Here is a 14846-nt window from a genome sequence, read left to right on the forward strand (position 1 = left end):
TTCTGCTCAGGCTCTGCCAGCTGTACCAAACAGCCCATCTGCCCAAAGCAAGGGGTCTGGCAGGGCCAGGACAGAAAAATCTGTGCTGAACTGCCAAGAAAGCTGGGAATTGGTATCTTCTATCACCCAGGCAGGGCACAGCAGTCATAGGAACTGTAGCCAAGGAAGTGATAATGCAAGACAGTTTTGAGAAGAAATTTACTTGAGGAAGGTTTAGTCCGTGTGCAGAGAGCTAAGAGATATGGATCATTTAACCTCAGATTTCCAAGCGCTTCTTGAAATCTGGCATTGGTGCTGCATTTGCACAGGAGACACAGATGTAATGATTTCTTCAAAGGCCCAGAAATGAGTGAGATGTCTTAAAGTTTGTGCTCTCCTGGAGGCATCATGTGTGTTGATTTAAGAGTAGGAACCCAAGACTAAACTCTAATCGCAACATAGTTGCAACTGAAGGATTCAAGAGATGCTTGGTTTTCTCCTGAAATAGCACAATAGGATATTCTTGTTTTACTGCTCATGCTTTACTGCATTTCTTCACAAAGTCTGGCTAAAATCCCCTTTGATCATTGTTTCATTATAAAGAAAAGTTACTAATACTAAAAAGCTGGCTGACACCTAATACTAAATACGTACGTTAGATATTTCTACATTCATACATGCAGGTTTCTTCACTGATAAAACTCCATGCCTACCCATATTTGCACCATACCATAATACTCTGCATCCCATCTACTCTGTTACAAAACATCTGTGACAATAAAAGAGTGTGAAAGCAGCCACTCCGATTTGCTATGTGGTCACAGGGAAATTTAGAGTGATTGTGGGTGATTAGAGTGGGTTACTTATTATTTTTAAGGCCTACATCCTCTTACATGCTTCTCAGAAATGTTAAAGGACAGCAGTACAAAAGCACGCTGGCCAGATCACTGCCACAGGAACAGTTGCAGAAAAGGGATGATAAAAGCAAATGTCGGATTATCTCCCTAATGCTGGATTATCACTCCTAACAAGGCGAATGGTTTGTCTTGGCAAATGGCTTCATAGGAATTGTGGATAGTTTTAAAAGGTTCTGTGTGGTGACACTTAGCCGTTGGCTGCAGCAGTTCATGTCAGCAGAGCAAAATATCACACCTCTTACGAATTCTTTTAACATACCATTGACTACAAACTAAGATTGCATGGTAGCTCAGGGGAAAGGTCTGTGAGCAGTGTCAGCCACTTGCAGGGTGAGATCCTGAGCAGGTGTAAAGTAATATAGCCTCGTGGCACAGCTCGCTATCTGGAACCATGCAGCACAAGAGTGGAGTCTGCATAACTCTACAATAAACTACATAGCTGACCACTTAAAGCAATGACACCACTGCAAGAGTTGTTATACACTGAACAACACCATACATGCTCCAGAATGCTGTTTAAATTATTGCAGCGAACACTTCTGTAAGCAAGAGAGATAACTGTGGTATACAGTATTTAGAGATATCTAAGGCAGAAAAAAATCAGCAACTGCAATCTTTGTGCAGCACAACTCAATAAAGAGATTACATGCACAATAGTATCGGCACAAGGTTTTTATCCAAGTGGGATTACATACAAGCACAAAAATAAAACATTCTGTATTCTACATTATATTACAAAGGCAGGCAGTCAATAAATAGGTCAATAAATTATGGAAAGCACAGAAGAGTATGTGTGAAAACAGGTATGTGTGAAAACCAGAAAATTGTTTTTAGTTGGTGCATGATAATGTCTTTTGTGTTCATTCCCATGAAGTGCTATAGTGAGTCTTTCAAAGGCCTTTATCACCTCCAGTGAAGATAACTTTCCCTTAAAAGTGTAAAACAGATGCAGGGACAGTACAGTAGGCTCTGGTACAGGCTAAAAGAGTCAGCGTCACTTACACTTTCCCAAGAATCTGACAAATTTGCAGCTTAGTATAAATAAAGTGACGGGTCTATTGTTTCTCAGCTCCGACACCTTCTTATCAACAGGATTTGTTGCAGAAGACTGCAGGAAACATGGCATGTGACTCCATCATATATAGTTTGGGGGGGAGGAAGGGGCAATACCTTTATGAATTGACAAATTCAGCACATACATAAAGGAAATATCCTCTCTATCTAGCTGGTGCAAAGGGGTTTCCTTTTCTGTCTAGCTTTGTGCAGACTCAGTGCAATACTACTTGGCCATTTGAATTGAATTAAACAGATGTTTTGTATGTAGCTTATTGGACTGGGTGGGGGGACTAGTTTCGTAACTGGTATAAACTGGTACAATTTCAAGGATTCAAGAGATTTACTGCTCTTATTTCTGCCACCAAAACTCTGACCCTTGAGGGACAGCACATGGCTAAAGGAACTAAGCCAGTGCTGCTTTACACAGGGTGCTTTTGTAATAAACATGCACAGGGGGAATTTCTTGCCATTGCATTTCAGAGCACTGTAGACACCTGGCATTGCTCCTGGGCTCATTGCTTTAGTAAGAAAGATGGGAAAAGGAATGGTTCCCTTTTGCTCCAAATGCCAAATCATCCCTGCCTTGATCTTTTACTTTTAACTGAGACAGGGAAAGATTACAGAAAGGATTAAGAAAAAAAGAAAAAAGTCTAAAGTCTTGTTCCTTAGTGATTTAGGAGCATGTGTTTTATCAGGTAAGATCTATACAGATAAATTTTCAATGAAAAATCTGGTCATATAAAGATCCTTATAAAGATTTTACACACAAATAAAAATTTCGGAGTGTATTGTCCATGATTTTAGCAGCTCTGGAAAACTCTATAAATGCCAATCAATATTTACAAAGTACAAAAATATGCCTTTATTTCTGTGAATTTGAATGTGCCCCTTCTGGTGTGAAGAGCCTACCCAAACAACCCAGTGATCTGCACTGTGCTCTGATATGAAGAGAAACTTGGCCATAATTTGGGCAGCAAAGAACAGCAAGAAGCAAGCAATGGAACAAAATATACATTTCCTACAGTCATATGACTTGCCAATTCCCCATGACAGGAAACATACAATTATCTGTACATGCCTCATTAAATAACCTTATTAAATAAGAAATCTGAAATGTACAAATTTACAGACTGAATCATTAAATACCTCCCCTGTGCACTCCCCTATGCATGTGTTCCCTGCTACTATCTGCAGCCACACTCTGATACCACCATGCCTTCATATTTGAACTTGTAGGTGACAACCCCTGCATCTAGGTAGAGAATAGAGATAGGATCAAGTTTGGTGGGCACGCAGCAGGCCTTGGAGGCTTTCTGGGGATTCTTTAAGTGAACTAAAGTCTGGACAATGGCATGTTTTGTTGGTGTGACATGCTCTGTCAAGGGGTAGGCGCATACTCCATGGCACTCATAAGCTTCATATCCCGCTGGAGCGATGATCCAGGAATCCCAGCCAATCTCCTTGAAATCTATGTAGAGTGGAGTCTTTTTGCAGTAGTTGCCTTTTGCGTTCCTCCGGATTCGGGCAGTAGAGTCATATATGATGTTGGAACGCATCTGGAGCAGTGCCTCCTCACCAGGGTGGCCATGGAAATTACCAACCTCCAGGTTCTCCAAGTCCAGGAGCTGCTCGTGATCTATCATTTCGTTCAACTCTTGCTTCTCCTCTTTTTTGTCATTGCTTTGGTCATCAGAGAACACAATCAACAGGGGCACATGCTTAGCCTCAGAGTTTATGTCAATATCAAGTTTCCCCTCTCCATTCTGCTCCTCCCCTTCCCTGCTCTCAATATGAACTTCCAGTCGGTGCGTGGTCAGCCCTGCCCTTCGCCAGCGCCTGATGGCTTCAGTGACCTCAAAGCTCTCCCACTCACTGCTTGTGCCATAGATCTGTCTGGATGCCAGCGCCACTATCTTTCTTTCTTCTCCTACCCCCATACGGCCGTTTTCCAGCACTTCAAAAATTGTGACCTTTCGGTCGAGCCCATCATAGAGCATTTGGTCCCGTTCTACCAAGGTGTAGAGCCTCAGCTCTGCCATGGTGATTTCTTCATGGTGAGGGATGGACACATTGAATAGAAGGGGGTATTTCCGAACTCCTGTAATACCAATTGGGTGGGAAGACGGATCTGGAAATGACAAAGATCATGCATTTTAGAAGGGTCAGTACATTCAGTAACACAAGCACTGAAGTTCATCTGACAGATTTTGCCTTGCTGGGTTTCACTGAAATAATTTCAGGTGAGTGTTTTTTCATTATTTCCCAAAACTGTACTTGGAAAAAAGGCCAACTTCATTCTACAAGTCTAAAGACAGAGAGATTGTAGATATGATAAAGACCATAAACCTGGATTTAAAGATTTTTTTTCTGCTACCATGCCTCCCAGGGACTTCCTTGTCACCTGGAGAGAATACATGTTAAAAATGTGTTGCCTAATACTGAAATGATACCAATTCTAGGTTGTTGTGGTACTTGCTTAACAAATGAGGAAAAACAGCCAGTGTAAGAGAAGGGAAGAAGGATATGGCACTGGAATGAACATGAGACAGATAAGCTGCATATGCAAGAACAGCAGGCTGTGTCTTGGTCTGCTTAAAGTTTCCATGCTAGCAACTATTCCCTTCCACTGAAACATCCCTCACCAATGGAGAGAGACAATCACAAAGGGGGGAAAAGTCTCTTGGGAAACTGTAAAGGCTCCTGGTTAGGAAGAACAGGCAGCAAACACTCAAAGTGAGCTGCCAATCAACAGAAATCCTGCTACAGACTCAATGGGTTTCAAGTGAGCAAAGTCAAACAGCTGTACTGAGTCAGGCACTTTTGGCAGCTTTAGTTAATAACACATATAAGAAGAACATAATATCTGCTTGTCATTCAGACTGTCTGTCCTATCTGTGTTGTTTGTTTATACATAGGCAATATGCATTTCTTCATGCAATGCCCGAATCTTAGCTAACGACTATGTATTTGTTGCTGAATTACTATGCTGTCTACTTGTAACTCAGAAGACAGATTAGGACATAGACTCTATGCGTAACATTTCTGCAGAGGCAAACTGATTGTGATCTACTACTATCTTCATGTCTGATTTCTCCAGTTTTGATGTTTGTAGAAAAGGGACACTGATGAATCTGCAAGTATTGGCCGTGCTCCATCAGTGCAATTAAGCAAGCAGTTAACTTAAGCACATGAGCTGTCCTACTGACATGAAGAAGGTTTTGAGGCACCTGCCTTTTTCTTTTTTCTTTTCCTTCCTTCCTTCCTTCCTTCCTTCCTTCCTTCCTTCCTTCCTTCCTTCCTTCCTTCCTTCCTTCCTTCCTTCCTTCCTTCCTTCCTTCCTTCCTTCCTTTCCATCCATCCATCCATCCATCCATCCATCCATCCATCCATCCATCCATCCATCCATTAAAAAAAAGAAAAAAAAGGTGCCATTCTGATTGCATCTCTCTACCTGTTTATTGATATGCTGGGAGCCGATACACTCTGCACTGCACCAGGGTAGGAACACATTACACAGGGTAGGAGAGCTGAAGGTAATGCTATTCAAGCACAGGAATGCTTAGCTTTAATCTCTATACTGGAAGAAATGGAGTAATTGTCGGGATTTCCTTGACCTTGGCATACTAAAGCAAAAAGTCATTACAGATGACTACGGGGTGGAGAAAAGCCACCTGACTATACAGAAAATGAGCACGAGCAAGTCGCTAGGATGGAGGGAAAGGCTACCCCACATGTAAGAACATGGGTAAGCACTAGCAGGGCAAGAAAAGTGTTCATGTGTAAGTCAGAATGTGACTTTGCACTTTAACTAAAAAGCCCATGGGATGAAATACCTTATTGTTACCAATAGTAGGATCAGGAAGAGTGATCTGGAGTCCATAGGAAAAGAAAAATTTTCCTTAAAATTTCCCTCAAGTTTTAAGAACAGATAGAATATTACAGCCCCATTTGCAATGGAGACATTATGCATGGGTTAAAACAAAGAACTACTTCCAGCCATGCAATATGTTATAACACCTTTATAACAATAACAAATTTAATATAGGAATCAATGAATAGTAATGAAAATACCATTACTGCCAGTTTTCAGTAAGCAGGTGAACAAAAAATTCCATGGGATAATCCATTTCTATTGTCTTGACCACTACAAGTAATTTGTTTCTCTATCAAAAAAAAAGTTATTTTGACATGAAAGAATTGTTCCCAGTTTCACAGACTTTCAAGATAGAAAAAAAAAAAAATACATGCGCATTAATTGCATCACTACCTTAATTCATGTGCTTATGAATCTGTTTTAACATCAGAAGCCTCACTTTGCATCTTGCTGTTTTGGATCGTAAGAGGTGGAAGAAAAAATGAAATGACAGACAGTTACACTAACTTTACTCTATCTGTACAGAACTTTTGCAACGATGAAAAAGGCGTTGAACGTGATGCTTACAGAAAGGCACAGAACTGTGAACCACTACCTGTATTACTCGAGAAAAGGTCAGTCTGTAGAGTTTTCAGTGCTGTGAATCAGAAAGAATTTTGGTCTTGCCACTGGAATAATTTCAGATTTATATCACTAAACCACATTGTATTTTATTGTTCAGCATAGTTTACTTGCCAAATTTTATCACATTTATTTCTTCTGAATAATGCAAAACGAGAAAAGAACAATAGGCATTCCAGCATATATCTGCATTTATGCTGATGCAAAGCGACAGGCACAGCTCTTGCAAGGAATAAAAGTTCACCAGTGGGTGTTATTGGTGTGCCATTAATCCTTCAATAAATTCCTCCACAATGGAGAAAAGAATACATAAAGAAGATTTAAACCACAATGCAGTGCCTCTACGAACCATAAACATGTTGCCAATAAGGAGTGTTTGGGCCTGGCAGAATGACAGAACAGAGTAGAACAGAGCTGATTTTCTCCTCGCATCTGTGTTGCCAAACTGAAATAACTTGTGCACCGCCTCTCCTTATACTTCACTATTTTTAAATTGCAAATATTAGAAACAAACAAACAAACAAAAACCCAACTATATTACCTGATATACTTCATTAATTACACTGGTGAAGTAGGAGAGAACTCCCATGGCAGTTTGAATAGTTGCATATATCTCTAAGTAGTTAAAAATAATTAAAACACTTGTGCTTTAAGCCAAATGGAATAACTGGTATTTGGAAATAGTTAGCTGAAAAACATTTTTACCTGTAAAACCTGTAATGATGCAAATAGCTATTGACAAGTTACTGAATGTCAGAACTGAAATGTTATCTTGACCTTGCTGAACTGAGGGGAGATGCTGAAGCAGAAACATTTATTTATTTATTTATTAATAGAAAATATCCTGCTTCCCTAAAGTAAAACTTAAGCGTTATCCAAAATTCTGCTTCATGTATGTTTTCTGAACTATGCTCAGATGTCAAAGGAAGAAATCATGATGAATCCTGTGAAGATCAATCACGAGAGGATATTAACAGAAAGCCATATTTGGTTACGCTCTCAATATGAAAATACTGCACATTTGAATACTGTGTAAAACAATTTATTGCCTTAATTTCAAATATTAATGAAGGTATCCAGTTGAAAATCAGGCAGATAATTGCAAAAGATGGGTGTCATTCTAGGGATAATGAAAATGTACCCAAATTATGGTTAGTGCTATAGAAACACTAAAGGAACATCTTCTTCCCCCAAACCTTACAATCTCAAAAGCAAAGGACAAGGGATCTACCTTGCAGCAAGTAGTATCTGGCTTACATTGGTACATACAGTATTAGTTGTCTATTTCCGATGGTGGCCTCACTGAATGGCAATTTTTCCCCTTAGTGCAGTTCCTGCTCAAAGCCTGGTAAATACATTTCATGTTGACTACAGGGGTGCTTATTTCTATTTGTTTCCTCTAGAGATGCACATATCTTACCTTCATTTTTGAAGCTCCTAATAATATTTGCGGATGGCATAGATGTCCTATCAGTGGCAAACTTGTTGTACAGCTCTAGCATGTACTCTGGTGGGTCCACCTTGGCTGTTTCATGCAGGGGAATGTCAGAGAGGTTCAATGTCTTCAGGAACTCATTCTTCATATTCTGAAGCAGCGTGTTGAAATCAACACCATCCTGCTCGGAGAGGATCTCATCAAAAAGAGGCACGTCTTCCTCCAGGGAAGAGTGCTCCAAGCTCAGGATGGGACTGCAAGCAGCAAGGTGAACCAAAAGACAGAGGACAGCCCACAGCTGGAGGACTACAGAATCCATGACTTTGGCTTCACTCTAGTCTCCAACCACACTCAACAAGCTCTAGCTCTCGTGTGGGCTAAGTGGCGGTTTTATCCCCTGGGTTATACGCCGCATGTGTCACAGGGAGATGACAAGTTTGGAAGCTCTTGTCTTGAAACTTGTGATCCGTCCTCTCTCTCCCCCTTCCCCCTCCCCAAAACCAGGTCTCAGTAATTGGATATGGCTTGCTCTCTTCTATGGTCGCCTTGCCTCTCTTATCTCATGTAGTGTAAGCTGTTCACCAGATTTGTTGCTATCTTGCAATCCCCTTTCCCTTAATGAGCGTTTTGTAAACATTTGCGCTAGGACACTAAGAGATAGGACAAGTTTCTCCTCGGAGAGGAACTGCCCTTACTTTCTGCCTCCTGGTAGCTGACTTCCTTTGGCGCGCATGAACAATTTCATCCACACAGATTTCAAGCTAACGTTAATTCTACAGAGCCTCTACTGAAACCTATGAATTTTGCACCAAGGGCAAAGAATAGCTCCTTTAAGGTAACAAATCTAGCTTTTTAAAAACTAATATAAAAATAAGTTTTAAAATTTCAGTTCTAAAGGAACTTCTCTGGGAAAAGGTCCATTCTTCTGTGCGTTTGCAGCACAGGAGGGGAGCTGCTGGTACTACAGCAACTCTGGGGTCACAAGGCCCTGAATGCAGAGAAGCATGTGAGCTCAAGATATTTAGGTGAGGAGGGTTTCTCATATTGCAGCTATAAAGCTGTGCTTTGCAAGGGCTTCACTGGGAGAAGCACTTTGAAGACAGTGAATATGAGTCAGGGAAGATCAGAGCATGGCCTGTAAAACTGAGCCCTCTTTTTTTATGCAGGCACCATATTGCATGCATAAGGCACTGTGTTGTTTAGTGATAAAGGACTTTTATTTTATTTCATATTTTATTTTATTTTATTTTATTTTATTTTATTTTATTTTATTTTATTTTATTTTATTTTATTTTATTTTATTTTATTTTATTTTATTTTATTTTATTTTATTTTATTTTATTTCCAGCAAATATGCTTATTTTTGCTATAAAACACTCTTTCCTGATCTGAACATTACCATTGCTTGAATGCTAGTGCTCAGTGCCATGTGCCATATAAATGCTCAGAAACAGAGAAAGTAAAGAAAATCTGTTCTTCCTTTCACATCTTACATATTTGACTTGGGAGGTTATAGGTTACAGTTACCTTTTATTTAGTCACAACACTATCCAAAAACTATTGAAAATGCACAAAGGCCAACAGACTAGTGACTTAATTATTCACCTTTGCATGACTTCAAATAGCTCAGAGGTACAATGTGGGGTATCTGGAAAAGTTTTTGCCAAAAAGGTGTGCTAAAGTTTTTTAGTGGCTAATGTGCAAATTTCAACAAAATGTGAGCATCGTACATATAAAGAATATGTATGTTTTCTTGAGCAAGTTGTTATATAAAATCGACCACTTAAATCACTTCGTTGTTCAGACTTTTTCAAAGTGGTCTTGTTTTGGCTACAGGGCCTGAGCTCAGTTCCTATCTAGTAGACATCTTCAAGGTGAAGAGACATTTCTTCTCATTACCACTGCAAAGTTTTGCTGCCAATAAGAGCTTTACCAAAGAGTAAACCTAAGCTATTTGTTGATTTTTCTGGACTCTGCTTTTCCATTCTGGCTAAGCATGTCCAGTGATTTGTTACCCCATATCTGCAACTTTCTTCCTTCTTCAATAGCCCAAATCTATCACTGGCAGAAATGGCCACAACTCCAGCTGACTTACTTAGAATGATACTCAAGCCATGCTTATTTAAAGTAATACTCTCTATTTATTTTTTTTTTTTTCATAAATATTAATATCATTGTCAAAGTCATGTATGGTATTGATGTCAGGTACATCTGCTAGGCCTTTTAACCTTGCTTTATTCAGCTTTTCTCCTTCTAGGCACGCGAAACTTGATAGTAAAACCAAAACACATTATCAAGGTCCCTGTTACTGCTTAGCTGCATTGGAAGTTTATATTTGAGCTTAGGAAGATTAATTTAGAGCCCAGTGTGGATTTCATGGTTATATGTACAAGCTTATCGATAAATCCTCTTCAGCCTTATCAAAGACTTTCTCTGAATATTGTGGCTTTCTAGAGATAAGCACAGAAAAACTTAGGGAAATTTTGGAGCTGAGTTGATGTCAGTTACGTTAATTAACTTAAAAAGAAAAGCACAGCCTTCTTGCTTGTGATTCATCACCTGACTATGCTGAGCTAAAGTCCATATGGCTGTAGGAAGGGAGATTAACAATGAAAACTGTGAGAAAAGAGTCAGGGAATACAGCCCTAACTCTTTTCTTCAGTACCGTAACTGGCTACCGTAAAAGGAGATCTCTGATGGCTTGTCATAGGCAGGTGAACAGGTAGTACATTTGCTATGAAAGCAATAGTACCTAGAAAAGTGGTTTCAAAAGGTGCTTTTTATACGTAAATATTAATTTCAGAAATGCACTGACTTTGTATATATAATAGTATATATTTTTCCATGAAGGGTGTAAGCATTTTGTAGGAGCTCCTGCTTGGTAGAAGGCAACAGGTGCTGAATCTTCTTAGCACTTCACAGCATATGGCCTTATCCTTCGTGCTTGCTCATATCTGGTTTTCCTTCTCAGACAAGCATGAATAACAGCTTGAACGCATAGGCAACAGCAAGCAGAGATATGCCTTTCAGAGCTTGTAGGCATTGGGATCTACAGCATTATAGGGCTCAATTTGGAGGGTTTTGAGTTTTCTGTGAGCTTTAGAGCTAAAGGTTGAATCACACTGGTGATTCTGAGGAGTGAGCCTTAGGCATGCATTAAGTCAAAGTCTCCTTTCTGTTATTCTGTTAATTGAACAATTCTACAGCCAGATGAGTTTTTCTATGTTCACTCCACTTTCCTACAGTTTAAAACAGCCTGCTGTACAGATTTGGTTTGCTGGGTGACAAAAATGAACGTTACTGTAACTGCTCTGGCAGTGACATAAGCAGAGCTGACACTGCCTTGGAGCAGAGGCTGGGCTACTGACCTCTCTAAGCCTTACTAAGTCCAGACATTTTCTGTGAATCTGTAAGTTCACACCCTGTAGATATAAATATGTAAGTAAAATGTATTGTGCACACAGTGATCTGACATAAATTCCTTAACCCACAAATATGTCATCTTGATTCAGTGGCTCATGAGAAGCGTTATCACTGCTCAGACATTCCAGCTGTCTTTGCATTTCCACTCTTGTTTTGATAACTCCTTGAACAATAGCATACTGAAAGGCAATGCAGCCTGCTGTGTTATATACAAGTCAGCTTTCACTGAGTTTCTTAGCTTATTCAATTTAGACCCTGCTGGGGATCTGCCAAATGAGGAGAACCCATAGAGTACATCTGATAGAAGAGCAGCTTCCTGTTTCCCTAGGTTTTAGGCTGATTAATTTAACATGATTTTTTTTTATTATTTTTTTTATTTTTTTATTTTTTTTTCTCCCAGTTGAAATACTTAACAGAATGGCTTTATTTCATGTCACTGAAATTAAGAGGTTTGGTCTTTTTTTTTCACATGTACAATTTACTTGTACAATAAGTATCCTGAAAAGGAAACTACCCTCAAGAAGTCTATGCTAAACAGATTAACTGAGGTAGATGGAGAGAGAGAACATTAATAGGTATTACTGTATAATTGTTTTAAAATTTTGCAGCAAAACTGATGACCCCATTTCAGAAAGGTTTCTTGGCCTTCATTCCTAGGAAATTTGGGTTCTTTTCCCCAGAGAATTTGAAGTAGTACGTGGGAAAATGTAGCTAATGGAAATCTTAGCCTTTGCAATAGTCTAAGAACAATATTCAGTGCAACTATGGCATCGTTTAATTTATGTCTCGCCCTTCCTGTTCGAGCTGGCTGCTGGTGAAGATGGCACTGTAGATTGGACACTCTCCATTCTCATGCCATGAGGCCTGGAGGAGATCAGCAGAGAGAGGGCCATTCACACTCACAGTGCTATGTGAGTGCCATTCACAGCTCAGGCAAGAACGTGAGCGCGGTTGACACCGTGGTAGCCAAGGCTATGCAGCAACTCCTGGGAACAGCTCAGCTGTCGAAAGGGTCAGTCCTGAAGATTGTAGGTCTCCAAAATAGACTCTAATCTCAGGCACCATGCAGCTCCCTCCAAGCTGATGCCTCTATGGCTTCTTCTGTCAAGAGGCAGCAGAAGAGCAGGGGTTTGAACAGGAATGTGTGAAGCAAGCTCAGCGCTGAAAGCCTAGAAAGTGAAGCAGAGCTTTACGAAGTGCCAAGGCTGACGATACACCATGACTGAAATGGTGTGATGCTCCTCTGAGTAAGAGGAAGTTGGGAAAAAAGAATGTGAAGTGGTTTTTAAGCATCCTTACCCTTCCTTAGTCTGATTTTCAGCATGGAGAAAAACCTGCTCTCACTAACACACTCAGAAAGTGTTGGGATGTGGAACTTTTTCCAAGAGAAAGTGTTTAATGTTTGCTTACGTGTCCTGGGCTTTTGTGACTTAAATGGTTCCTCAGTGAATACAACAGAAAGCTTGCCAATTAGTTACAAGATGTCACATGTAATTTTTCCACATGTAAACTCAGTCAACTGGATTTTGGTTCAGTAATGCATAACTTAACAAATTTTCATAAGATTTGCAATCCAATTTTATTTGATGTTAAGTTTTTTTGAACATGAATAAATCTGTTTTTTTGTTTGTTTGTTTGTTTTGTTTTGTTTTGTTTTTCTATTTTTACTCCTTCTCCCTGATTCTTTTTTTGAATAGATTCTATTGAAAAGACCACTCAGAAAACATATAAAAGAAAACCCAAAGAGATTAAGTTTTCAGTAGAAGAAAGGAATGTAATTGATTGTGGTATAAATATAGGAGCATTGCTGAAAACCAAATATTCCTTAAGGATTACTCTTTAGTTACTTTGTTTGTTTGGTAGTATGTGAAGAGAGATACTTGAAGAAAAAATACCTGGTTAAATAAATCATCTATTGGATAGGGGAAGGATATTAAGATATTGCCTGCTGTGCTTATAAATGAATATAAATATCACAGGTAAAATTTGGGCTGGAATATGGAGGTAAGAGCTTTTTATTTCAGATTTCACAAGGGAAGGCTTTGCAACCAGTATGGTCTTTTAGGGACTTTTCTTATAGATCTTTAAACTGTAATTTCAAATCCCCATATTGAGGGCTGTAGACACAGGAAAACAAACAAATATTGGACATTTCCAGTATCCTATGACCTTGAGCAGCTTTACAGTTTTCATTTAAGCTTCAAGTTTATTTGTCATGGAACATTTCCATTTTTGCATGTATAATACATAAGAAAAAATAAATCTGTCATGCAAGAATGTATACTGTATATAAAGAAGAAAGAAGGAGAGGATAACAAAATGGATGTATCCTTGTTTCATAGAAGAAAATTTTTCAAACAACTTTGAGTCATCAATTGTGCCTCCATTTCTGGAATTCAAAATGCAATGCCCTGCTCTGGCACAAGAAAATACCCCCTGGTCCTCCCCAACTTGCTCTTGCAAGATTTGCATTATAGCACAAGGGGAATTTTGTTTCTGTGCTAGAACCTTTGAGAAAAAAATAAGCCTGAGAGTCTTTTCTAAATGACAAAGAGGGTTCTCATTCTCAAACACATGACTTCTTTTGCCCATTAAGTAATACAGCATTAATAAAGGAGAAAGGATGTGTTTTAATGGAAACAAACAAACAAACAAACAAACAAACAAACAAAAAACATTGCCTTTGGTGATGTTAATCACCCCTTAAAAACACAGATAAATCTAAAAAAAGCCCACATATTTTTCCACTGCATGATGTTAAGAGGTATAACGTATCTCTATCACAACACTTCGATCAAATGTCAACATTCAGACTGAATCAACATAAGACATCTTGTTTGGAAATTTTCAAAATTCCTGCTGAGCACATCTTCAATCTATAAATGCAGGGGTTTTGGTTCAAAGCTGCTCTCTAATCAGGACATTACTGACATATATGCCATTTTAGGGAAGTAGGAGAGTAATGCAAGCTAATATACTCTAGCAAGCATCCCAGCATATGATTTGAAATTTTCCAAAATACAGACACAAAATTATTACGAATATGGCCCACAATTGTCTCTGTCAGGAGATAGCTGTGGCATGAGGCAATTGTTGGATGTGATATGGTAGATAAAGAAGAGTGTGACACTGACAGTGTGATGAGCTTGCAATGGAATAACTAAAATTAGTTTCCATTCCTGCATCTGCCTGAGTCCTTGTTCCTGTATGCCTCGGTTCATGGCTGCTCTGGATTTTCTTTCCATAAATGGGCTGTTCCCCAGCAGCTCCCTGTTCTGATTTCAGATGGCACTGGAAATTGGAAAGATATTATTTAAAGAAAGAGTGGGATGAGAGAGGTGTAGCAATGTGTTAAAACCAGAGTGATGGAGAAAAAGAAAAGAAAACAGAGAGAAGAAGGAAAGACATGTGCAGCCACAACAGAAGGGAACTATTTAGGCTGTGTAACACAATCTACTTGTGACCTGTTGGAGACAATATTGAAATGCACATCAATAACTCTATAAGGGAAGTCAGTGGCATTTCATCTTCATTAGCTATT

At 39.2% G+C, this 14846-nt stretch overlaps 1 protein-coding gene across 1 annotated transcript; it reads right to left on the reverse strand.

Annotated features, from left to right (window-relative positions):
• Positions 1-1553: 1553 nt before the first annotated feature.
• On the reverse strand, positions 1554-8958 carry BMP10 (bone morphogenetic protein 10). Its single transcript, XM_068662225.1, has 2 exons — positions 7868-8958; positions 1554-4080 (listed from the first exon to the last, which is right to left on the reverse strand). The coding sequence occupies exons 1-2, from the start codon at positions 8199-8201 to the stop codon at positions 3137-3139; spliced, it is 1278 nt and encodes a 425-aa protein (XP_068518326.1). The 5' UTR covers positions 8202-8958; the 3' UTR covers positions 1554-3136.
• Between the last annotated feature and the right edge of the window lie 5888 nt (positions 8959-14846).

The sequence above is a fragment of the Anas acuta genome, chromosome 27 (genome assembly GCF_963932015.1).
Source record: "Anas acuta chromosome 27, bAnaAcu1.1, whole genome shotgun sequence".
NCBI classification, from domain to species: Eukaryota; Metazoa; Chordata; class Aves; order Anseriformes; family Anatidae; genus Anas; species Anas acuta.